The sequence below is a fragment of the Pithys albifrons genome, chromosome 9, assembly GCF_047495875.1.
Source record: "Pithys albifrons albifrons isolate INPA30051 chromosome 9, PitAlb_v1, whole genome shotgun sequence".
In the NCBI taxonomy this organism is placed as follows: Eukaryota; Metazoa; Chordata; class Aves; order Passeriformes; family Thamnophilidae; genus Pithys; species Pithys albifrons.
In genome coordinates, this window is record NC_092466.1 from 19,637,813 (window position 1) to 19,664,571 (window position 26,759).

The 26,759-nt window shown below is 38.1% G+C and overlaps 1 protein-coding gene across 4 annotated transcripts in view; it reads left to right on the forward strand.

Annotated features, from left to right (window-relative positions):
• The first annotated feature begins 555 nt into the window (after window positions 1-555).
• FRMPD2 (FERM and PDZ domain containing 2) overlaps window positions 556-26,759 on the forward strand; it is a 57,719-nt gene continuing 31,515 nt past the window's right edge. For 3 of the 4 annotated variants that reach the window (XM_071563274.1, XM_071563276.1, XM_071563277.1), the window contains exons 1-22: window positions 556-681; window positions 1,535-1,661; window positions 3,393-3,524; window positions 5,135-5,219; window positions 8,769-8,919; window positions 10,507-10,578; window positions 11,248-11,422; window positions 12,145-12,295; window positions 12,392-12,530; window positions 13,399-13,551; window positions 15,636-15,821; window positions 16,729-16,885; window positions 19,427-19,637; window positions 20,568-20,665; window positions 21,659-21,757; window positions 22,835-22,942; window positions 23,060-23,176; window positions 23,637-23,872; window positions 24,426-24,530; window positions 25,738-25,831; window positions 26,274-26,359; window positions 26,572-26,713. In XM_071563274.1, the coding sequence (XP_071419375.1) occupies window positions 649-681; window positions 1,535-1,661; window positions 3,393-3,524; window positions 5,135-5,219; window positions 8,769-8,919; window positions 10,507-10,578; window positions 11,248-11,422; window positions 12,145-12,295; window positions 12,392-12,530; window positions 13,399-13,551; window positions 15,636-15,821; window positions 16,729-16,885; window positions 19,427-19,637; window positions 20,568-20,665; window positions 21,659-21,757; window positions 22,835-22,942; window positions 23,060-23,176; window positions 23,637-23,872; window positions 24,426-24,530; window positions 25,738-25,831; window positions 26,274-26,359; window positions 26,572-26,713 (2,857 nt within the window). In that variant the 5' untranslated portion in view covers window positions 556-648. The remainder of the gene's footprint in view (window positions 682-1,534; window positions 1,662-3,392; window positions 3,525-5,134; window positions 5,220-8,768; window positions 8,920-10,506; window positions 10,579-11,247; window positions 11,423-12,144; window positions 12,296-12,391; window positions 12,531-13,398; window positions 13,552-15,635; window positions 15,822-16,728; window positions 16,886-19,426; window positions 19,638-20,567; window positions 20,666-21,658; window positions 21,758-22,834; window positions 22,943-23,059; window positions 23,177-23,636; window positions 23,873-24,425; window positions 24,531-25,737; window positions 25,832-26,273; window positions 26,360-26,571; window positions 26,714-26,759) is intronic. The other variant, XM_071563275.1, reaches the window with a different exon arrangement.

The window sequence follows — 26,759 nt, forward strand, 5'->3', positions numbered from 1 at the left end:
TTGATTTGGAGAGCACAAGTTTATAGTAGATTTAACCTCCTTTTTATGGGTATATGTTCTCTAAGGGAAAAGGCTTTATAAACTAAATGGCCCTAAACTTTCAGTATCTGATCTCTATGGCAACATTTTTAGCTGGTATAACTCCTCTCCTCTTTTAATCTAATGTTACAACATATCTTACTTGCAAGAATCTGATTCACAGTCTAATTAGCAAAGCTTTAGAGCAAACTGAACTGTTGTGTCACCACGAAGCTCCTAATTGGGCCGATGACCCTACCTGGAGATGCCAGTTCCCTCTAAGGCTATCCTGGATCCCATTAGAGGCTCCATTTTGTGCTGTTTGACTGCTTGTCTGGAATGTTCCCAAAGTCTAAAGGAATTCAGTGCCCATTTCTCACTCAGGGTGAAAGACTTACAGAAATTCCTGGTCCCAGTTTACACAGGATTTCAGTCCCCTGGGAGATGTTATTTAACACTACCTCCATTTTGGCTCAGTCTCTCCAGCTGAGTGACCAACTACATAGACTCTTGCTGACACTTTGTGAAGATCTGCCACATAAAAGACTTTCTCCTGAATCAATCCTGGAAGCATGTGAGGCACATCAGAAGGAATCTGCTTCCTTACCAGCCAGTGTCTACATAAAGAAAATGGTCCTGTTTGCAGTGGGAAGTGTCAGTGAGGTAGGTACTATTCTCACTCTAATAATCTCTTTTTCTTTGGTGAGAGAGGTGAGCAGCAACATGGGATACAGGAAAACAACTGTCTGAAATTAATGTTTGGATGGATTAAGGAAGTAAGATTTGGTTCTAAACTTCTAAGCAGGAAATTAAGTTGACATGTGCACAAGCAAATGAAACAATGAAGCCGTCTCACACATCACTTCTACACTTCTGGGAAGGGATACAAATTTAGGTTTTGCACTTACAGTATCTTAATTTCTTTGGTTAATACTGAAGCAATCATAACTTTTACAGAGACATCATATTGGCCAAAGGGGTGGAGTTTACCCAAGAGAAAAATTTCTCCATTGCCACTCTGCTTTCAGACTTTGTGAAATTCTAAGAAGTCACATTTACATCATGTCGAGAAATTAATTTATTGTCCTTGAGTGGAACTGAACATTTGCCATGCAATCAAGCCTGACCATGTGAGGTCTTTAATAAGTGAGCTCCTGAGACTTTTTCAAAATTTGAAATATCAAAAAACATTTTTGTTGACAACCTGAAAGACAATGGAAAAAACGTACCACAATTTTTTTTCTGTTTTCTGTGAGAATTCATTAATATTCTGAGGTGACTTTTCCCCTTGCACTATTACTCTATTTACCACTGTAACAGAGGTTGTCCTCTCTTAAACTCAGCTAGTATGAGAGCATGAAGCCAACAACATTCAGTCCTGCTTTGTGTTAATCTGAGAAGATGAAGTTGTTTATGCAAAGCAAATCAGCAGCCAGAGGGCAAGGATCACTTCAGTATGAGAGTCTGAAGTCCACATATCAAATGACATTGAGTTTGCAATATTACTGTCTTCTAGATAGAGCAGGTGGTCACCGAAGACAGCACGGCCTCTCAGCTGAACAGAAGTCACGTGATAAGGAAAAGGCTGCATGACAAAATATTGGACACCTCCCCTCTGTCCTCCCAGATGAATTTTCACCAAGGTAAGGAAAGATTTGTAATCTGAACTGTCTAGTGAGGATAAAGCCAGTCTTTTCTGAGTCTTTCCCAAGCTAGTTGAGTTGTTTAATTTCATGCTGTAGTGATTACATGTACTGTTGGATAGGATATGTATTGCTTTACATATAAATTACTTCGTAATGGAAAGACTCCGAGGCAAGTCAGAGAGGTTTCTTTCCTTATTTCCACAAAGAACAGTACTCTCAGGGCTGTGAAGCAATGATAACAAATCAGCTTGCACAGATTGAACTCTTAAAGCACTTTGCATAAAACCTGTGCATATAAAGTACTTCTACTTTCAAAACTGCTTTTGTGCTTTGTATACTCCAGTGTACTTTTGAAGGTGGGATTCTGTGAGGTTATCTTGTTGCCACTAAGGAAGAGAGATTCATTCTTCCTATTTGATTACTCAAACAAAAAGCCTGTCATTTCTTTTTGATTTAATTTTTCTATTCAAAAGATGTTTTATAAATTCAGACATGAATCACTGGAGTGATTTCAAGACATAAGGCCAAATCCTGGTCAGTATATAAATAAAGCAGTATATACCAATTTTGTATTTCACTTGACTAAGATCAAGGTTTTATTATCCCTCAGGGTAATTCTCTAACTGCATCTTTTTTCTAGTCTCTATATTGTACTATTCACTTCAATAGAGATCTCTGATTTTGGGGCAAGGGAAATGTTGGCCCAAGCTATACAGGCTTCTTTTGGATACACTCAACATTAGGTATATGAGTAATGCAATTCCTATTCAGCAAATCACACATATGTTCCATTGAATCAGCTAGAATCAAACACATTTCTACTAGGTATTAATGATTAAAAGAAAAGAAAAGGAGATTCTTTTGAAAACATATAGACAAATCACTCTTTAAATCATATTGGTTCACTTACTTCAGAAACTGAGCTTACGGATTCACACTTGCATAAACTGGTAGAAATTCTGCTGCTCCCAAAAGGAATGGTATCATCTTCAACCTTCTAGCCACAAATTCCTAACATTTTCCTTACACTGGTTCCAGTGATTATCTATCATGTGTGATCTCTGTGCTTTCCAGGGATTCAGGTCACTTGGCTTACACTTGCTGAAGGACTGCAATGAATTAGGATGTTGATTACATTGAGAATGTGTGAGCCACACTTCACAAGGCAGCATTCCACTTCTTTTTTTTTAATAATTAAAATTTATCACCTTCAGAGATTCTGTTAAAGGGCAAGAGACAATGCAAGCAAAGTCAAGTCAGTGTGCAAGAGAAATATGTACTTTCTACTGACTTAAAATGACCCCTTAATGGAATTCCTGCACCTAACTCTGGTAGGAGATTGTATCTAGGCATCGTCCATCCTGCACACAGAAAGAATACTTTATAGCTGAAGGTTTTGAGCCTCAGAGTTTAAGGAATGAGAACTTTGCAGGTTATCTGCACTTTGTAACCTTTCAGTTAAACATGTAACATAGAATTAATGTATTAGATGTGTTTTATTTGGAATGGTTGAGAACTAGGAAAAATATTTTTGGTCGGAATAAGATTATGGAAGTAATAGAACAAAGTAACCAAGCTTTCCTCTGTCCTTAAGGATTCAGGGTTAGAAGACAGACATATGTAGACTATATAAAAATTAGTCAAGCCAAACATTACTTACATTATCATACAAATAAAATTATTTATAATTGAAGTATGTAACTCACTGTATTTCCTTTCTATTTCCAGACAAAGGGTCCAGATTAATGAATTATAGTCAGTCAACAGAAGATTACAGACAGCTGTCTGTGGACTATAGTGACTCTAATAGTATTTCTGAAAGTACATCTTTGATACTGTCTAACCAAGGACAGAGGAGAGGTAAGATTTTTTGGAAAGATTTTGTTTACGAATTATGTATTCGCCTCTTTTGTCCCTTGTTTGTATACATGGGACTACCCCATTATTCTCTGAGTAGAAATACTACCATCAAGTAGCGCACCATTATCAAGGGAGATCAGTATTCTATCAAGACTGTACTTTAGAAAATATATATAATAAAATAATAATCTACACAATCAACTTCTTTGGGGGCCACATATTAATTTAACATCAAAAACATGTTAAATTTTTTATCAAAGCATGGTATTCTGGCCATTTAAACTAGCCAAGTTGTCTCACTGCCTTATCAGCTGATACAGAATTTTATGTGCTTGTCAAACTATTTTTACACAATTATGTGATAACTATAGTGTAAGCAGAGACTTTTGCAAGGTTTTCTCATTAAAAAACATATAGTTTTAGAATACAGGACTGAATCTTAACTTTGGTAACTAGCTTATCTCAAATCTCACATTTTGTCACTACCATCTGCAGCTTGGAAAAAACCAACACATGTTCATGCTTATTTTAGCAACGTGACTGTAGATTTTCTAGTTTGTAAAATTGCAATTGGTTGTTTGATATACTAGAATTCAATGTCACGTTTTCTTGTTGGAATTCAAAGTGAGGTCTCAGGGTATAGTGCATGGATTTTTTATCTAGAGAGAAAGCTGACCTAAATAATTGCTTCCACATAGCTCATCTTATCACTGCCATCATTCTGCCTATGTAATAGTTTGATTTGCAATTCTTCAAATAAGGCCAATGAAATGATCCAAGTGAAGAAAAATTTAACCTTCCCACCCTTCCCTAAATCACAGAATCACAGAATCACAGAATATGCTGAGTTGGAAGGGACCCATAAGGATCATCGAGCCAAACCCTTGGCCCTGCACAGGACCATCCGCAATCGCCACAATCTGTGCCTGAGATTGTGATTTAAAAAATCTTTGCTGCTACAAGAAACATTTATAGAGCTACCACTTGTACAGCCCTTTCTGGTTCTGCCTCTAAATTTCAGTCTTCATGTATTTGGACAAAGCAACAGCTATCCTTTCTGTAGCAGCAGAGATCACTGAAGGTGAAAAACAGTACAAATCTTATTTGCAAAGGACTCACAAAGCATCCTATACTCCCATCAAATTTTTATGATGTAAAAACATTCACAATATGCTTAATGTAGCAAATAATCAGTGGAATATTTACAAACATTTCCACTTCAGTGATTTTATATTCTACTCTGATTAAGCTAGAGAAGTTTCATGACTTTTTCCACCCAATTTAATGCAAAAAGTGGACATAGTTTCTGAAGAGAAAAAGCTGTTTCACAAATTACCTCCATATAGATGGAAATGACAGCCATTGTACCTATGCAGCTATTTTCCAAATTAAATTCATATGAAGGGTCATGAAGAAGAAGTAACAAAAACTGGAAACACTGCTGGTAGTACTCACTTAACCTTATTAAACAGCCATTTATCATGTCCAATAGAGGGCATAAGAGAGGAAGTAGCCAGTCTAAATTTCTTCCCTGTTATAATTGTCTCAACATCTGAGGCTGAGCACTGGTACAACTGCTTCAATTGTGAAACTTCCTTTATTTATTTCAGGGAGAGTTCCAGAGACACAAAGGCCATGTGACCCCACACTTAGTGGGTCAAGGACACAAAGTAGCTACAAGCTCTTCATAAACAGGTAATCTCAATTCATATTTCTACAAGATGGAAGTTGTTTTATAACCAAGTGAAGCAGGCAACTAGTGTGGCAATTTCATTATCAGAAAATGCCTGGATTGTCATCTGGGCCTGTTTTAATAATAGATACTATTTATGTAAAATAGTAAATACCTTAGTAAATACATCATATTCTACTATGTAGAATAAATAAATAATGTGCACCTAGATTTGATTTGGCTTCAAGTGGAATGGTCCAAATGCTCTAGTGAAATGGAACTTGGGCCCTGAACAATCCATACAAAACAAGCACATTCAAGACCTCCACCTTTACTCTTTACCACTGTGTCCTACCAGATGCCATGGGTCTCCCAGAACAGCTGCCCCTGGCTGTGTCTCCATCAGAATCAGGCAAGCAGCAATAGCCCTCTGTGACTGAAACAACTGGGAATCAGCTCCACAGAGGTTGTGGAAGGTTGGACTTGATGATCATGGAGGTCTTTTCTAACCTTAAAGATTACATGATTCTATGAAGGGAAAAACCTGTTGAAAAGGTATGAACAGTCATCACTTTCCCTGTCAGGTCATTCTGGCAGGGTCCTTATTTGTTTGCATTCAGAATTTGGATGTGGTCTTGCCTTGCTGTCACATTAGCAGAGCCCTTATTTGTTCTGGAGTGGTTATGGCAGACCATGGATATGATCCATAATTTTCAGTGCACTATTTGCATTTCCATCTTAATTCTTAGATTGATTTTTCTCATTTGTGTCAGCCATATCCAGCCCTGCACTGCCACTTTACTGAAGAGTTATAGGTAACCCAGGGTCACAAGCAGTAAATATCTCTGCTCTGCTATGAGGATTAGCCTCATTTCAGCCCTGGCATGTGCAGCAGCCCTGTAGGCACCGACAAAGGAATTTGAGAATCGTAAAATTGATACTAACTGCTTTTCAAAAGCCAGGGAAACACCACTTCTGTTGAACAAGAGTTTTCTAGACTGAGTGTTAAAATAGTGCAGCTATAATCATGGCTGTTTCCAAACAAGAAGAAATGTCAGTACTGTTAGCCTCCAGGCACCACAACGACCAGAATCCCACAGTTAAGTACCATGTAATCCCTACAGACATCCCGTTTAAATTGAGTTCTTGACCCAGTTAAACAGGAATTTCTTTTAACCAGGACATGAGTAATTCAAGTGAACAGGGAATGCTCCATTTAGATCAATCCCAAGTAAACAGTTTGAAATTCCTGGTAAATCAGCCATGATAATCTGAGTGATATGAGATACCCCAGTACACCTCTAAAACTGCAACAAGAAAGAACTACAAGCAGGTTGCAGGATAGTGACTGCTTTTGTGAAAAAAGAAGTCTCTGTCTACCCAACTACACACACATCCATATGTATGTGTGCATACAGAGGTCCATATATGCATCATATACCTGGTAGTTATATCAATAACAGAGGATTTATTTACTGAGTATTTTGGAGCAATTGCCTCCAAGTAACAACCTGGGTTTGATCTTGACATCCTTGACCTAAAATCATGCTGCCAAGAATAAGTTCCCCTCCTCTGGTGAAAGATGAACTCTCTTCAAGTTTCCAGCAACCTGTTTCCCATAGAACTTCAAGGACTGTAAACCCCACTTTTGGTTGTAAGCATCTCCAACTGCATTTCTACCAAGGTCACCATCCTATTGCAAACACCCTGACAGCAGTGGAGATGAAAGCACTGCTTTGGAAATCACCAGTTTCCCATGGAGGAGGACAACCAACACAAAACTTAGTGATGGATTTACTATCTATAAACCTTACTGATATCATCATATTCAGTTCTGTAGGCAGTCCAGCTGACATAGTTTACATCTCATAAAGTTAAGCTTGTAAGTGTATGCAGGACTCTGGCCTATATGTAAAGAAGAAACAGACGCCAAATGTGGCATCTCTCACCTCACAGGACTAATAACAGAAAGTGTTTTCCATAGGAAAAGAAAACCTTCTTAATAAAGAATCTTGTTTTTTGAGCTAATAGTATTTTTATGCTCACATAAGTCACTTCAGGTAATTTTAAGGCATATTTCATGGTAAATGTTGATCTTTATGACATCGCACTGATAAAAAAAAAGATATCTAAATATCTTTATAGACAGAGGAATGTAAACTAAGGATAGGATAGGATAGGATAGGATAGGATAGGATAGGATAGGATAGGATAGGATAGGATAGGATAGGATAGGATAGGATAGGATAGGATAGGATAGGATAGGATAGGGTAAGGTAGGATAGCATAGGATGGGATGGGATGGGATGGGATGGGATGGGATGGGATGGGATGGGATGGGATGGGATGGGATGGAATGGGATGGGATGGGATGGGATAGGGTAGGGTACGGTAGGGTAGGGTAGGACAGGGTAGGACAGGGTAGGACAGGGTAGGATAGTTCAGTTGGAAGAGACCGGCAAATAATCATCTAGTCCAACTGCCTGGCCACTTCAGAGCTGACCAAAAGTTAAAGCACATTATTAAGGGCATGTCCAAATGCCTCTTAATTGGGCCAATGACCACCTCTCTGGAAAGCCTGTGCCAGTGCTTGGTCACCATCTAAATAAAGGAATGCTTCCTAATTTCATATGTGAACCCTGCAGAATACAGCTTTGAACCATTCTCACAATCCCTATCGCTGGATACTAGGCACAAGAGATGAGCAACTACTCCAGCAAATTTGTTAAATATTTTTTGAGACTTCTTGAATATTTTTCTGAAGCAACTTTGCAGCATGGAAAAATAAGGATAAAACTTTAGAATAATGAAAATCTTCCATGTGACTGGCATTTGTTAAAAAAATGTAATTAACAAAAATACACCTCAACAAAATCTTTCCTTCTTAGTCTTGTAATCATTCTTTCCTCATTGTAAAGAGCATGTAGTATAATTTAAGTTTATTCTAAGAATACATGTGTCTGTTCAGGTGGATGACACCATTATTTTCTGCATTAAAACAGTACAAAGACAGCTTTCTGATCTGAGGTTTCACACATCTTTCTGTTAATTAAAGTGAAAATTCCCTCAGTTCCCTAAGACATTAATTTATTCTAATGAATTAGTATTCAAATAGTTTAATTCCCATTCCTGGAAAATTCTGAATAATGTAACAACAAACGATAAAAATTTCCTGAAGTTTTTTCTTGAAAAAATAAGAAATGAGGAATTTGCTTCATCCTGTAGAATTCCCAGAAAGATATGGGGCTAAATTCTTTGCCTGTTGGCTTCACCAAACTTAAACCAGCTAGATTTGGCTCACCAAATGGAAAAACAAAACAAAACAAACAAACAAAAAAGGCTGTTATTGAATTAAAGCAGCATTTAAACTTACTTAAAAAGGCCATCAGTAATACTATTCCTGTTACAATATTTGTCTTTTTTCTGTAAAGAAACTTTTAAGAACTTATAACTGACGTTGCCCTGGACTTCATAATATTCCACTAGTTAGTGTACCTTAAGCTCATTGTCCTCAAATCAGTGCTGTTTTATTGCATGCTGTATGTACTGCTCACTACGACATTTCTGTGAAGGTCGGTCAGTGCGGTAGAAGAAATCCCTGGTGGAACTCAGAAGAACAGCCGACAGAACCTGCTAAGCTTAGGCTCCACCTTCTCCGTGTCTACGAAGGACTACGCAGCAGCTGCTTCATCGCAGAAATCTTTATTCCACAGGAAGGAAAAGGTGAATGATAAAAAACACATAGGCTGATTCAAAAATGTACATATCACTGAAGAGCAATCCCTTATGTAATTATTCAACAGTGGCATGCACATTAGCTACCGTGTTGTCTCATTAGATGAGTATTTTAAATCGACAGACTTCAAATTAGGCATGATCTAGTTGTGATATTTCAGAACTGACAACAGTGAAAGCTCTTATCCATAAAGACTATGCAAAAGCTGATAACTGAACCTTCTCTAACTGCATGTGTTATTTCTGCAAGCATCAAACACCATATGGACTGTTTTCACCAACTACTTTAACAGCAGCTTCAGATTAGCAAAAAAAAACTTTATAAAGATGCTGAACCCAAATATTTGCTGTTCAACAGTGCTCCAAGGATTTAAAATTCTTGTTACAGTGCATGCCTGGACAGGAAGCAAAGGTTAGCAGTGAGTGTGCCAAATCAATAGTTTTCCTAAGTGTCTATTTCTAATTGCTAATTTGTTGTAGGACTTTGTTAAATGGGAAGGATGTTTCTTTGGTAACTGAATCACAAAAATCCAGAAATAAGTGAATCATAAAAATCACCACAGTGATCTTTCCTATGGAGCTTTCTGTTGTGGAAGAAGAGACAGGTTTCAGGCTGATGAGCCCTTTTACCTCTTCTGCATTCAGAAGCTCAAGACTGACCAGTGGCAGATATTTGGTCATGAGCATCAGTTAGATAGTTTGGAAAATTATCCTTTTACATACAAATTTAGTTAAAATTTTATTAATATGATTTTTGTTGGGATAATAATTAAGTTTCTCAGGAGTTCAGCAACTGTTGCAACAAAGTGCTATCCCCTCTTTAAAGTGATAAAAACCTGCACTTAAAAAACCTTTTTTAAAAAGGATGTAAACGAGTCAAGTTGCTAAGTCATGGAGAATGGCTGGAAGGATTCACATCTTATCACTTGCAGACATGTAGCTATTTCTGTCTGCTAAAAGGGATCTAAAAACATAGATGAATCTGACAAAAACCCAATAAGCAAAATCACTTGAGGTGGATGCTTAGCAAGAGAAAAACATCTTGCACTGTTAAAGTTTGTAGAATTTACAGCAAAATAATAAAATGTCTACTAATAAGAAGTATCAGACAATCATAATTTCTTCCTTATTATGAGGAAGAAAGCAGCTGTTTTTTTCAGTCTGGTTCCCATGGAAGCCAGGCTTATGAAATCACAGTGGTGTGTATGTATGTGTTTACATGTCTGACTGTCCTCAGAGTAACTTGGGAATCAAATGGGAAAAGGTCTCAGAATAAATTAAGTTTCTCTAAGTGTCATGAAAATAGTTGTCTTGCAAAGGAAATACATCTTGGTTAAGTGTCTTTATAGAAGAAAAGGCTTCAGTATGAGTTTACTTCTAGTTAGACCCCAGAGAGTCCACAAAGGAGACCTCAAACAGAGAGAAGTCTTCAATCAGCATTTGCACCTTATTAGACACTGAAGTCAATTAACTCCAGCATATAGATCAACAGGAATGGGTTTCATTGATCCTTGTGTTTGGGACCTTCATTACATTAAGGAGATACTTACTAAATTTATAAATTGCTCCCTACAGTTTTCAGGTCCAGAATTCATTATTTTGTCTAGTGAACCACCAGTGACCTTGCAGCTGCCTGGATCAATTGTGGTAAGTGTGAACATCAAGAATTTAGAACTTATCTAGTGACCTTTTAGTTGCGGCTCTTTGTAAGTTGCATCTGAGTCCCAAGCCAGTATTCTCATCATGTACTCCTCTCAAAAAAAGTTAGGGTTACTGCAGAGGTATTGAGACTTGAAAGGAGGTGATTTAATTCTCAGTGCTATTTAGTTATTTCCTTTGGTGTACAAATAGCATAATTTATCCCTCTCAGTTAAGAACGCTCACTTTAGCCCAAGACTTTTGAGACAAAGATTATCCAAAAAATATGCGATGTGACAACTAGTGCCAATGTATGGGACTTCTCCAGCTTGCAGGCACATTCTTTACATTTTGTCAAGATAAAGTAAAAAGCTGACAGCACACAGCAATAAAAATGAGGACAAAGAGAATCTGGAATTACCCCTAAGTCTAGAATAACCCTGGTGACTACAGAGTCTGAGTATGGTCAGCCATTTTGTTGAGATTCTCTCTTTTTAAAAAAAATTAGAAGTGTTTGTGATATTAATTTATGAGAAGGCAGGGAACAGCATAATTGTGACCAATTCCATCAGGTTATGTAGAGACGGGAGAGTAGGGGGCCTCAGTAACAAAATGCTGCGGAACCTGAATTTGTTTGTACTTGGCACTCATTCTTCATTCTTTGTTGCATGTTCTTAGACTAAAAAAGGGAAATCCTATTTGTCTCAAAGAGATCTCAATGTGATTCTACTCAATGGACAGTGCCTTGAGGTGCAATGTGACATCAAGACCAAGGCAAGAGATGTTTTCAACACCGTGGTGGCGTATGCAAACTTGGTGGAACATTTCTACTTTGGCTTGGCTTACCTGAAAGGTAATGAGATACAGCTAAGTACAGTAACAGCTCTCTCCTTCAGGGCCTCTGTAGTTCCAGTAAGAGCTTTTGAGATTTTGAGATGAAAGCAGATACAAAGCTTAAGCAAAAGTAAGGTACACTGACTAAAATTGTGCTGCACTGATATAAAGCATGTCTATCCTAGAACTGTGCATGTTACTGGCTGATATTCCCTGTCAGAAAAGGCTGTGTCCCAGCTTTGCCCTGGAATAATACTGAGCCATATAGCTCCAGCAGAAATTCCAGGAAACAGTGTACTGAGGAAGGCTTTATTCCTAGATAACAACATAGGTTCAGCTATGTTATCTACTAGACCCACATCTTCCTACCTAGTCCTTTTCTGGTGGCAATCATGGCTGAGATATCAGGAAGAAGCATACCTTGTGTGTAGGGAATGAGGATTACAATGGGCTACAAAACCTGAATAGTGAGCAGAATGCAAGCTCCAACAAATCTTGAGTGATTCCACAGAGAGCACACTATTTCAGCATCTAACAGTTGTAATCCTATTACATGCCATTAACCTAAGTTCTCCATCAAGGGAGCAGTAAGTTAACCCATGACACAGAGAAGTAAATCTCACTGACATCCACAATCCATTTTATTTTTCATTGCTAGTGATGCACTATATGAAGACAGCAGAACTTTGAGCTGCTGTAGTATATCCAGATTTATCACAGAACCCAACATTGTCATTTCAGGGAAAGAGTTCTTCTTTTTGGATGAGGAGACCAAACTCTACAAAGTGGCCCCAGATGGCTGGAATGATCAGCCCAAGAAGAAAACCTCCATCATTAATTTCACACTCTTTCTAAGGATAAAATTCTTTGCCAACCACTTTAATATTATCCAGTAAGTGCACAGTTCTGCTGGCTGCAGGAAAAACAGTCGTATTTAGGGATACCGTTCAAAGCTCCTCCTGTGTTTCTAAACCCTTTTGTATTCCAGGCATGGCTTGACAAGGCATCAGTTTTACCTGCAGCTTCGTAAAGATATTTTGGAGGAACGATTATATTGCAATGATGAGACTGCCCTGAAACTCGGCGCTTTGGCTTTACAGGCAGAGCTTGGCAATTATGCTTCTGAGGTGTGGATAAATAATACAATATTTCTCTCTCAAAAACTTTTGCATCTTTTGTTTGTCACATAGAGTTTAAAGAAGAAATGTGAATAGCACAGAATTTCAGTTAAGTCCTTCAGTTAAATCCTCCAGATTTAATTAAAAAAATTACATTTTCCCAATTAAGGAGCAGTAATGAGCCCGGTGGATTTGGCAGGAAATATGGCAGAATGATGAGAGAGTCTTTGCCCTTCATAATTGATAACATATTCTAGAAACTTCAGAAAATCTGTAGAAAATTTCCAACATAGGCACAGCTTGGATGTAAGAGAGTAGTAAACATGGAGGAGAAAAATGAATGAACACTCCAGAATTCACAGCTATTCTATGAGTAGGCTCAGTTACAGAAGCCACAAAGACAGGAAGGTCATAGATGGTATATCTGAACTATCTGGCCTAGTTTTGAAGTGTATAGAAAATACTAATTTATGTTCTCTTCCATATCCAAAGTTATAGAAATCTGTGTAGCTCTACTAATTGAACTCTGAGTGGTCTGGTCAATCTGGTCGGATCCATCATGGTAACAGGTCCTCCACTGCAGGTTGAAAGATGCAGCTGTAACCGTCAGCTCTAAGTGCAGGACATACATGTAGGACATACCTTTGTCCCCTCTGCACAAAGAAGTGAATGCTTTGAGCACCTGGCTGAGCACCAGCACAAGAGCTGTCAGGACACTACCTGCTGTTCCCCATCTCCCTCTAGGAAATGGCAACGGGGTGTCTTCTGCATATGGGCCACCCTGCAAATCAAATGCAAAGAATAAGAAGAGTCAAGAACAAAAGGCTCGTCTCTCTGTTTTTTTCATTCCCCGCTCCCCCCCCCCCCCCCCCCCCAGATGCACGGAAAGAACTATTTTCGTGTTGAAGACTATGTTCCAGCAAGTCGAATAGAGAAAATGACCCTGGTATATGTACAGCGAGAGCTTGCTAAATTACATCGTATGAATCGTTCCCTATTTGAGGATGAAGCTGAACTAGAATTTTTAAAGGTAACTTGCCACACCCCAAACATTATTTATTTTGAGGTAGAAAACCCCTCTCTATTTACAATTCTCTATTATTTCCTTCTTGCCTGATAGAGTGGATTTTAGATTGGTGAACAAATTTGAATAGGTACTGTCATTTTCACTGAGAGTTTATATAAAGCGTTAAAACACATTTGGGTGTATTTTCAGCATCCTAACGCTTCATACAAAATTTTGGCATGTTACCAATGTGTCTGGTTTCCAGATGATTATAAAACATGGGAATAAGCATCTTTTTTACTTCTTAAATTACAGCAGCTGTTCAGTCCCTTTCTAAACATGTAGTGATTGTTTGTTTAAAAATATTTGTGAACCCTGGAAGTGAGGGACTTATCTGAAGTATTTTCTCATGACTGTTTCTCTACGGCTCTAAAGTGTCATGATAATATGGGATTTAATTTTTTTCCTGCTAATTTATCCTTCTCCCCAAAATCCTTTGCTTTCCATCAAATGAAAAATATCTGAGGTTAAGTAATGGATAAATATCAGGAGTCCTTTTGCTGCAGTGCAACATGCTTTTATTTATAGCATCATTTTAGTTTAGTTGCTGTTTAATTATGTTAGTTCCTCATCGAACACTGTCAATGGAATTGAAGAAATAGATTGAAGCTTAGTCTTAATGACAGTCCCATCATGTGTGTCAAATGCAATGAAGAAAAGCAGCTTTGTTAGTATCTGTTTCAATAAATAAGTCTATAGAAGAAGCCAACACATCATACAAAGTGAGAAAGATAGCCCCCATGGCAAGAACATGTAAATTCTAAATATGAAAGGGATTAAACTTAAAACCCAGATTCAGCTAGTGATTATAGATGCCCCAGTTTTCAGGACCTGAACATTTGCACTATGGATACTTTCTGAAAACAGATCTTCTTAAACTGTTTTATTTTGGTCACTGAAAATCTCTATTCATGGTTGAAAAGTCATTTGGGGATTCTACAGTAGCTTCCCAGAAATAAAAAATAGTTTTAGAATAAACTCATGTGGATCTGCAGATCACAAAAGAGGACAGTACACCCTCCTCATATTCTATAATTCTGTAAAGAGTCACATTTTAACATTTATGTGGCCAAATACAGGAGGTAGAAAGACAAGCATCAACACCCAGAACCTCTTTGTGAGTTCCTCAGAGTATTCTCAGGGCTGAGGCAGAAGCTGACTCCTCAGACCCTTCAAGTATAACCCTATTTAGCTTTTTGCCCAGCAATGTGCAAGAAGAAGTGATGCTGAAGATCTGTTACTATAAAGTCTATCACTGAAGGGAATTCTGGACCAGTGAAATTCCCTCCAAAGTCACCATTATATTTAGATGCGATACTTTGAGGTACAATTTAGCCAAACTTATAACTAATATGTTGGCAATGGAAATTTATAATGTCTAATTGTCAAAGATGATAGCCATGAAGGAATGAGCATATATACCTGAGTGAGTTTGTTGCAAGCTGGGAGCTGTGGTATCATTGCAGTTAAGATTTCTAGTTGATCATCTATCTCTGTTGTAGAAAGAAAGCCCCTCATGCCCATAATAATGTCAAAGTTGCCCTGGCACCAAATTATGAGCAGTTTTACTAGGATCATCATACTTTCTGTACCTCATGGTTTCTGGGTTTGCTCAGGGAAAGAGAAAAAAAACAAGGTTTCACAGTAGGCAGCGTCAGTAATCCTTGGTGGATTTCTACTCAGAAATACACACAAGTGCCAAGTAGCAGTAATGCTCAGTACCTCAGTGCCACTGTAATGTTTAGATGATTGTGCAGGAAGCTACATAATGCCCCTACATCTTCAAAGGAAGTATGTAGGAAAGTGTTATTTCAATTTTACACATGGAAAAGTAATGTATGTAATGACTCTATGACACCCCACAGTAAGGTGGTCATTCTGTGAGGTGGTGGGTATGAAAATTTAGTAAGGGTTTTCAAAGGGTTCTTGACAGAGTAAAAAAATGCTCAGGAAAGATACTCAAAATCATTTCCTCTCCCATATACCTGCCTTTTTTTCCCATGAATCTTTTTCAGTAATGCATGATAAAAGGCCTTTTTCTCTACAAGGTGACTCAGCAACTTCCTGAATATGGAGTGTTATTTTATCGTGTGTCCCAAGAGAAGAAAGGAACAGAAGGGGACATAATCCTGGGAATCTGTGCCAAAGGCATAATTGTCTATGAGATAAAAAATCACACAAGAATTGCCAGTTTAAGATTCCAGTGGCGGGAAACAGAAAGAATTTCAGCTCATGTGAGTTGGAACTTACTGAATCTTTTCTCCACTCCACTACTTTACTCCCCTTCTTCCTGTCACTTTGGTAAATTTATTCCATTCAGAGCCAGAATTAGACTCATTCCATACAGGCAAGTCCTCTTTGAAAACAGGTTAAAATCAAAGCTGGATCTGGATGTGGATATGAAGAAACACAATTCTTTGTGAGGTATAGTTCTGGAGGTTTTTTTGCCAAACATGGAGTCAAATTACTATGAAACTGAACAATCTGGTGTTGACTATTACAGAGATTATATCGAACCTCTATATGACATATTCTATTTTAATTCCTCTCTTGTCTTTGCTCTCTCTTTTTTCTTCTATTTTCCTGCCTACACCAGCTTATGGGATCACGTCTCCCACTTCTAGATCTCATTATTCCTATCCACATCTTTTAGTATGTTCATGTCTGATAACAAACTAGTACTGGTGACAAGATCGTGACCCTTTCTAAGTTGGATTTTGATATGAGAGGCCTATCAATCTACTACCATACAATCTTAAGTGTCAAACTGCACCACACATTTTCCAGCTTCTGTGCTCTCCCAAAATGGTTCTGCTGCCCCTTGAAGATATGTTCATTTCCACATTAAATTTGTTTAATAATTTTAATGTCTGTAGGGCCAAATTTTGCAGTTTTAGCAACCTGCTCTCAATGCATTCTATGTCCAAAGGCTCGAATTTTTACATAGAAGGGTTTTGATCCCAGTGATAGACATCTTGCTAATAGCTATTGAATTTACAACAGGCATTTGCTCCACCCAAAAGGCATGCAGTCAGGCAAAAATACAACTGGACCAAGCAACAAGATTATATTAATGAACTTTCAATGCATCAGTGTAGTGACTGATATATGAGGCAAGCTGTGCTTTTTCTTTTCCTTCAGAGAAAAAAATTCATGATTGAAAGCAGCTTCAGTGGCAAGAAACACACCTTCATTACTGATACTACAAAGACATGTAAATATCTACTGGACCTCTGCTCTGCCCAGCACAAATTCAATGCGCAGATGAATTCTCGGCAACTTCGGCAAACTTCATCAGGTGAAGTATAAATGCACTTTCATTACTGGGGCCATAGGACAGGGTTAGGTTTTAGGAAAGGTGCATTCACCAAAGCTGAGAACTAGAACCTGCCACATCAGTTTCAGTCTGTTGCAGATAGAAAGGAATATCTCCTACTACACTGGAAGTTGGAGAAGTGTAAGTCTAACTTGGCATGTGCATGTGAATGGGCATGTGTAGTGGGTGAAGAGGGTTTCTCTGACGATAAAAATTTAAAATTAAAAAACCCGAAATTTAAAAAAAAACAAAACAAAAGAAAACAAAACAAACAAAGAAAAAAAAAAGCAAAAAGAAAAATAAAAGAAGACCTGCTGAGAATTCTACCACAAATGTAACCTGAAAAATGTTCCAAAAAATGAGCACTATAATAGTGCCCAGATATGCTGGAGCTGAATACAATTGTCTTTGCATAAGACAGAGATTCTACCCTGCTGTTGACTCCCAGGACAAAACCACTACACCAAAGGCACATGAGTCATACCCACTCAACTGGGAGCTGCTAGCGGCAACTACCTTAGATTCTGCCATGTCTGTGGAAGATATGACTAATACCTCCTTAGACTTCAGGTTTGCCATAGCTCTAAGGTAAGGTTCTACTCAACCCAGGGCAGTTACATAGAACTTCTCACCTGCAGTTCTCAGCATGATCTGTAAAGATGGGTGAGGATCATTATGGGGAAACTGAGGCACGTAAGAAATAACCTAAGCTGACAACTGTCATCACTCTTGACTTCAGTGAAGCAACAGGAGTTTCCACCAGCTCATCCACTGCCCTGAACAGAACCATAATCATTTACAACTCCCGAGTATTTGACCCAGTGAGTTGTAGCAGGAGAATCAAGTGTCATGCTTTATCTGCTGGCATACTCCTTTCTGCTGTAGAACTGTAAAAGTGTGGGCAACAAATTATACTGTGGGATATAACAGGATGATTGAAATATTGCCTCCTTCCCACTAAAATCATTTAATGAAAGGTGAAATTCCATTAGCACAAATCTGTTACCATGAAAAAATGCTAGGATGGCATTTAGGTTCAAGGCACCTTTTGTTGCTTGACACCTGTAGCTTCAAACATAATTTAGTGGGACTGTGTTTTTTAGCATACAAATGAGTGCTAACAGTGAATCCTAGTTTCCTGTGTCACATTTGCTTGTGGTAATGTAGCCTAATAAAAATTACTACATCCCATATATAACAGAATAAAATTATTGAGAAATAAGAAAATTATAACCCAAGTCCTGATTACAGGTACACCACATCCTAAAACAAGCCGGGCTTACACAAACTATGTGACTTCAGGTTCAGAGGTTCAGTGTGTGCTTGCTGTCCCAGAAAAAAAGCTTTGTAAAGGCAATGACAGACAGTAGTTCCAAATGCTGTCTTTGCCAGCACAGAGAGGCTGTAAGAGATTATGAGGCTCTTTCTGCATGCTTCTGCTTCTGCTGCACCATTCAGATGTCTAAGTCACCATCACTTCAAAACTTGATAGCAACCTCTACTTTGGAATCACCATAGCAACTCCCAGACTGCGCTAATACTGTGGACAGTTAAACCTTCTGATGCCTTAAGAAATTCCTTTGATCAAAGTCACTGAGAAAAGAGGGAGCCTAGATTTAATGCTGCAGAGTAGTGTTCTAGAAAGTTGTATTCAGGCTAATATTTATTAGAAAAATACACAGGAGGTTAGCTGTCATGTACAAGCAGAATTAAAGCCCATATTGATGTTGGCCTGTATCAAGCAGAGTTTTGGTTCTACTTTCTAATGTGCCTCTAATTATCTGCTGTTCCTCTCACCTCCAGATCCCCTCTCCAGACCACCAGCTGAAAACCTAAATAAATAAATGCCTCCTTGAGCACTATGTTGTTTCAGAAAAATAAATTCTTTTGAGAGGACAGATTTGTATATAGCACAGCCCAGATGTCACTAAGGAAATAGTAGATTTCACACAAAGGTGGAAAACTGAGTAGCAAGTATTGCCACCAAGATGGTCCCCTACTTAACTTCACTTGTGCAAATCACTCAGCTCCTTGGCACCTCTCTGAACTTTGGAGAGCATGTGTTAGTAGAACTCCTGTCTTCTCAGATATACATATAATGGAGCAGAGGGCCTGTGAAGGATGAGAAATTACTACCAACCTGGCTAATTCACACTCGGTCAGACAGATATTTCTCCTATACCAAACAATTAGAAAATACACTTTACAGAGATACTTAGGCTTGATTTATACAGGGGTTTACGTTTCATCTGTCTTTGTGGAAAGTGAATTTGCAGTATACTTCATATAAATGAAATCTAAATACAGCGTATACTTTCTAAGAAAGAAATGGATTGAAAACTCCTTCTACTAACTCCAAGGTCTAGATAGTCTCAAGAATACAAGAACAATATAACTGTGATGTCAGTCTTTTTTTTCTGGTGTGTTCAAAAGGTTAGATGGAAAGTTCCTTTGAGTTTAAAAAGATGGGCTCATATCAGTGGATTTGTCTTTCCTTCCTCCCCTCTCTCCCTTCTTATTCAGAAGACAGTAAATTTGTGGAAATAGACAAATCAAATTCTGCATATGCAGCTCAGCATGAACACCTTGCCCTTATCCAGAGACTGTCTCGTTCAGAGAATGTGCTTTATGGAGCAAACCTGGAAAACCTTTCTGCTGGGATGATGAGCAAATCTTGTGATAATCTCAGTGTGGAAACCAACAACAGGATGAGAGACAAGTGCAATCTTGGCAGGTAGATTTACTTCTTCCCCTAAAGGTGTGTAAGAATACTCAGTCATAGACTATATAATTGCAAACCTCTGTGGTAAACTATGAGGCAAACTTTCTGTTTGTTTATTTGTTTTTCATTTTGTTTTGAAGTTTTTATTGTTACACCAAAAGTCCTGGGGCTCCATGGGCTAGCAGTAATGTAAACACAGGCAGGAAACTAACAGACTAACAGATAAAAACTTGAGAGTGACATTTAAATTTGTACCGGGCTCAGGAATGAACCACTTACTGGGTTATGGGGAAGTATAAAGATAAGGGAGAATAAATGTAAAATCTGCCTGTGTATCTTCTCTGGAAATGGCAGTATACGAACTAAATGCACAGTAGAAGCTTTTTTGATCAGAAATGGAGGAATCAATACCTAAGTGATTTCTGCATGTCCAAAGGTGCAAATCATAGGGAACAGCGCAAGAAGTCCCTCTTCATTTGTGTTGGTACATTCACCTGTGTAGGTGGTTACTATAGCTGCACAAAATCTCAAGGCCTTTGATGAATTCTAGTGCCTTTTAGAATATTTAGAATAGAGCCAAGGAGAACATGAATTACCAGGAAAACTTTCAGACATGGTTTTGTCTAAAGGAACAGCAGGGCTAAATGAATCATGATGAGGCTATGCTGTGTTTTCCTGATGCCTGCACTCAGCTCTGAGAAAAACGCAGTGCATAATCAGTCATATAAGTGGTTTAATGGCAGATGCTACTTGGAAGCAAATGCTGGCAAGGATAAATTACCTCTCCCCTTCAACGAAATGTGTCTCAGAAAATCAAAGTACTCGTTGAAAAGCTATAAACATGTGCATTCCCAACTTGGCTCTGGCAGACTGACACTGGAAAGTGCTAAATACCATTGATGATTTGTTATTGTAACACAGTCTTCATTTCCTGCCGCGCAGATCCTTATCAGGTCTATTCCAGTCAGAAATGCATTTGAGTGGAAAGCAAAGGAGTTACGACTACCTGTCGATCCATTCAACTCAGAACACAATCAGTGGTGAGTATAATAATCAAAAAGAGAGGAAATACCCTTCCATATTTATTGTTTCAATAGGAAAAGACCAAGACATATTCTATTACAAATTAAAAAATATCCTTTTGCGTGTGTGGTCCTGGGAATTAACCCAGAGTTTAGCAAGACAAGCTGTTTTCTTTCCTCTAACTTCTGCCAGGATCAGTCGTGAGGGACTTATGATAAAATTATTCTATAATGGTGCCTAATGCTCTACAGAGATGTAGTTCAGTACACACAGAGACTTGCACAGGGCAATGCCCCTGCGCTCAGGGGTCATTGTTTGGCTTGAAGTTGAGATCTACAGCTCAATAAATACTGCATAAGACAGCAAAGGCTCCAGGTCCCCCTCTCTTGCATTTGCATGACACTAACTGGACTGAGGACTGGATACCGAATTTTCTAACAGAAGCCACATTGCATGCACACAGTGAGCACATCTATGGAATATGAAGCTATGTATATTTGGTTAGTCCGTTTTAAAATTGAAACTGTACTTCCAACACACTGTGGTAATTGCACAATGTTAAGTCTTGTTAACACCACAGAAGTCACCACTAAAATCAGCGTTCGTTGGATCGCACCTTCAGAGCCAAAAGTGCCCACAGGGCTTAAGGCTACAGTTTCCAAAGGAACCCAGAGGAGATGTATCCAAATCATGTTCATGTTCAATGAGCATTACATGCCTGACTCTTTAAATATCCTAATCTTTAATTGCAGAAAAACACATAATCTCAAAGAAAGAAATATTACAGGAAGGGCTCACACAGCTCTGTACATAGACTTTTCTAAAGAATGAAAACTTCTGATCACTTGTCTGAGCTTCCTTCCTGAATTATATTGATTTGGAAGTAACGGTAATGTTGAAATCAAGGACAAAATGTATTTTAATTTCTGAAGATCCAATTTTGCATAATATATGAATCTACTGTCTCCCAGCATTAATATACATTTATTCTAGCTGTTTTGTTTCTGCAGCACCTGGATCACCAGCCATCCAAAAGGAAGGTTTGCTAAGTGCTCTAGAAAGAGAAATCATTTGTGTCAGCCTAAAACGTGACTCTAAGAATGGATTTGGTAAGTAAGGAATGTGTTACTGGGACTTTCAGATCCTGGCGCTAACACTAATATTTGCTGAGTCAAGTTGGCCAAGACTATAAACTTGTTCACCCCATTTATTCTTCTTAGAGAGTAAAACTAACAATCGTTGTAAAGGACTTAGAATTTCCAAGACTGAAAAGGATTAAGCACATAAATCAAGACCACTCTGTTTTCAGAGGAATAACTAAGGCTACAGACATCAAGGGGATCAAGTACTAATGGTAGAATGAAAGGAACATGGTTTTAGTTTTGTATCTGAAATACATGTGTGCTGATTTTATTCATCTTAAACCTTACAAGTATTGTCTATGGGGATGCAAAATGGGTACACAAGCTTAACATGAATGTTTCTCAACTTCCAGACTGTTATTTGGATATTAACAATCTAATTATCTAACATTGTAATCACACCGTATCCTGTTCTTGTGGATGAATTCAGAGACCATCAGGTTTCACAGCTGACCATTAATACAATTAAAAATCAAATTTCTAAATGGTGCAGGTCTGTATGTCATATCCTAATCCCAAACCTAACTATTATACTAGTGAAAAGTATAAGAAGAATATATTCTGCAATAGACAGAATAGTGAAATTGAACTACTTGACAATATATTTAATTTTCTTAGATCTCTTAGATTAGAAGTTTACTTGGCCCACTTCAGGTTTCCTGGTTGCATGATGTAGAATAATGTCCAAATTTATCTAATGAGCTTTCATACCATTTTCCTCCTGCAGCTGTTAAACACTGCAGGTCGACCTCGTTTATGACTCTTAAAAGAAAGTAATTGGAGTCTTTAAAAGCAGCAAGTCAGGAAAGCATTCTTATTGAGAAATTATGTTTTGAATAGTGACCAAAGTCACCAGCACAGTTTATTTATAAGTTTAAAGCCCTCCCAAATCCAGACCTTGATGCCATGTAAATCAGAGCTCCCCATTCTTCAGACCATGTATAAAACTTACACCATTGGAGTAAGAGCCTTTTGTGCTCCTAAGGTTCATCTTTTCTAATACTGCCAGTGCTTCCACATTCTCATGCTATCTCATTTTTGCAGGTTTTGTAATTATTGGAGGAGAAAATGTAGGAAAATTGGACCTTGGTATCTTTATTGCTTCAATTATCCCTGGGGGACCTGCAGACAGAGCTGGAAATATCAAACCAGGTCATTATCCTTAATTTTTAATTAGAATTAAAATACTTGCATAGTTTAAAGTTAGCTACTTGAATTTATTTCCATATTTAGATGTGCTTTGTCTTGTTTTAATCCTATTTTTTTAAGGTGGACGACTCATTTCTGTGAATAATATTAGCCTTGAGGGTGTCTCATTTAATACTGCAGTTAAAATCATACAGAACTCTCCCGATGAAGTGGAGCTCATCATCTCTCAACCCAAAGGTATAAAGACAAATGCCTTTGCTGTCTATGGAATGCTAATAGTTAATTCAAGACATTCACATTTATTAAGCACTGGGATGTATGATCTTGCTTTGCAGTGCAAGTTATGAGAACCATATACTAGCAGTGAAAATAGTCAACTTTATATAGGTATCACATGATCTCTGTTCTACAATGGTGTGGAAAACTCTATTATGGGCTGCACTGCTGAACACTAAGGGAATTTGGTATTCCTTTCTCTGATGGAGAGTCATAGTCCTCTTCAGCGACGAAGCAAACACATTTCTCCACACTTTAAAGAGCAGTGCTCCATTTTACAGTGACTTACTCATTTTATAGATCTGATTTCACAATTAGTTGAAATAGAAAGTTACTTTGTCTGCCTGGTCTGGGCTGTGAGAGTATTTTCCTTCAAGTTTACTTACATTCAGCAATGTTTTCTTTTGGTATGGCTTTACAGACATGTATGAAGAAGGATTAAATGAAGAAAAGAATCTATCAAGAGGAAACAGCACTAGTGGATCTGAGATCTCTTGTATAGAGAGTGGGAGAAAAAAGATTCAGGATTGTCATACAGCTCTCCCCAGAGAACAGGATATAAATGTAGATGAACTTCAGAAGACCCTTTCCTGGAGTTCAGCACCAAAATTGGGCTCTAGGATTCCAATTCCTTCAGCTGATAGCCTGGGTGTAGAGGTAACTGAGATTTTGATGCTGCTCAGTAATGTTATGCCCAGACTATACCAACATAGAAGCTATATTAATGGAAAGTAACTGAGAAGTTTTAAAAAATATGGAAAGGAAAAAGAAAACCTTGGAATAAATTACACTGGAAATGTCAAAATGATAGACATGTTTGAAAGATATGAATAAATGGGGAAACTGATCAACAAAATATTATTTAAAATTCTTCTTTTTCCAGTGGAGGTATAAAATTTTGATTATTTTCTTGCAATCTCTTAAGTGTTTAACCAGTCACAGAACAATTTCATACTATTAGAAGTCCTCCCTATATATACTCAGCTTATGCACATTTAGACAGAAGGTATTTTGAGTTACATTAGCATAAGCTTCAAATAATATCAGGGATATAAATTGTATCATGATAGACTTACAGTGATGGCAGGACCAAATCCTTTATATCTTCTGGAAATGCTCTCTTCCTTTTTTTCATTCCTTTCCTTTTTTTTTTTTTTTTTTTTTTAACTGAGATGCTGAAATCTCATTAGTGTTTATATTTTTGAGACAGGGAGCTGATTCTTCCCACTTACCATCTCCATCAGAAAACAACTCAAAGGAAATCTATACAGTGGAGCTTGTTAAAGAAGATGGGACTTTTGGAATCAGTGTGACTGCAAGTGTTACTCTTAATCTTTCATTGTGTCTGTCAAAATGTAACATGACCGAAATCAAAGGCTCTGCTCATTCCCCGGTTCTTACCTGCACAGTCTGTGAAAGAAGTGGCCTGGCATAAAGCACGTGGCAGTACAATCCCTTTTTGTCTTTACTCAATTTGAGAACAAGATCTACCATTGAAAGTGGAGTTCGGTCACAGAGGGATATAGTCAGAGACTCGAGAAAACACAACACAAAAATTCTTCAAGTCATAACTGGTTTTGTTGCCCCTCTACAACTGCTGTAACTTAAAGCCTGTATCTGTACAAGCAGACTGCACAGGACCATGGCATGGCAGGGCTAAGCAGTGGCCACGGGCACCATTTAGTTTTTGAGAGCCCCTAATATGGATTTGGCCTGTGCCTCAACAAGCAGTATAACACAAGTCATCCCACACTAAGGAGTTGAAAGTTTAGCTGTGCAGACTCAAGATGATCTGTGGATCTCACTGTGAAGGCCAGAGAAAGGGCTCTAGACAGTTTTATTTTGTAATATAAGGAAAAACAGTTCTCTGTGTATTTAGAGGACCAGGGGAAGCAGCAGTGAAAGCTGTCTGCCACATTTGAAAAATAATTCCTTGTCCTGCCTATCAAAGTTGAATTTACCCCTCCAGGCTGAGATGTCTTAGCAGTCTTTGCTGAAATTGAGTGGGAAGCAACAGCCATTTCATTGCCTGCAGAAGAAATTAAGGGCTGTTTTTTCATCTGAATTTGGCCAGAGTATGTAAATGGATGGAACATGATTTTTAGGTTAATCTGGAAGTTCTCTGAATTACACAAGTTCAGGTCCATGCTTTATATATTGTCTGAAAGGTTAATAATTGCAGAATACATACGAGAAGCTGAGCTAGAGACTAACTGGAAGATGCAGCCCCATCTCTATGTGAGCATAGGGGAAAAAACACGAACATTTAGTAAATGGTTTTATATAGCCACTCAGAAATGCATTGCATTTTCCTGAGAAAATAAAACAAGATTACTACCTATGGAAGTATATTACAAGTAGACGGGTTTGGAGTTACATTCTCTTTCCATTTTTCCTGTATTAAAAACCCCAAAATAATTGCTGAAACATTTGCTTTGCAATGCATGTATGAGTTACTTTGATTTTTATCACAGGAAGAAATATGAAGACTCCACTCTAATCTGTGTGTATATGTTTTGCAGGGTGGAATTAACACTAGTGTGCGTCATGGTGGGATATATGTGAAGTCGATTATTCCCAGGGGACCAGCAGATAAGGACGGACAAATAAAGATAGGTAATGTATCTGGCAATAAAACTCTGGGCTGCAGAACTCAGTGTTACTGTGGACAAAGAAATAGATTTGGGATTAGAGGTTTTACAGCTGTGAAATATAATATGCCATCCTTCATTCCTCAGCCTGTTCCTGTACTTCATGTAGATACTCCCCTGAAAAACCAGAATCCTCACACCAACATTCTAGAGTTACTCTCTGTAGGTGCCATCAGGCTACTTAATGACATTTGCTTTCAATGTTACTGGTATAACCAGATGCTATCACTGTGTTTACTTAGAGAATACCCTGGTATGTTTTAAGTACTAATAATAGAATGATGTACAACAAGTAGTATTGCTTTCCTATAAATTAATTTGACACATGTAAGCATGAAGACTGGCTATAACATGAGTAGCCTCAACATCAAAGCAACTTGACCCTTTTTTGTTTTCTTTTGCTTCAGGTGATCGTCTGCTGGAAGTAGATGGCATCAGCCTCTGTGGCATCACCCACAAACAGGCTGTGGAACACCTTAAGAAATCTGGCCAGGTTTGTAAAACAGCAGAGTTCAATAAGATACCCAGTAGACTAAACTGGATGTAGTATGAAGCACAGTAGCAAAGATCAGCCAAAAGAAATTTACTCCCATGCCCACCCCCACCTTCACTCTACCTCCAACTCCATTCCCATGAAAAGAAAAGTGAAAAGACTTAGGGCTCACTGTGTACTGTGTAACTGGAACCCGTTCATCATTGTTTTAGATTGCCAACCTGGTTCTAGAAAGGGGAAACTACCACCTGGCAGAGCCAGGTGTGATGGCTAATGACAGAAAGGAGGACCAATGTGCAGTTGTTTCTGTGGCAACATCCTTCACAGATGGTTCCAAGGACTACTTGACAGATGGTAAGTGATAAAAAAGGAATTCAGGTTGACTTCCTATAATGTGCAA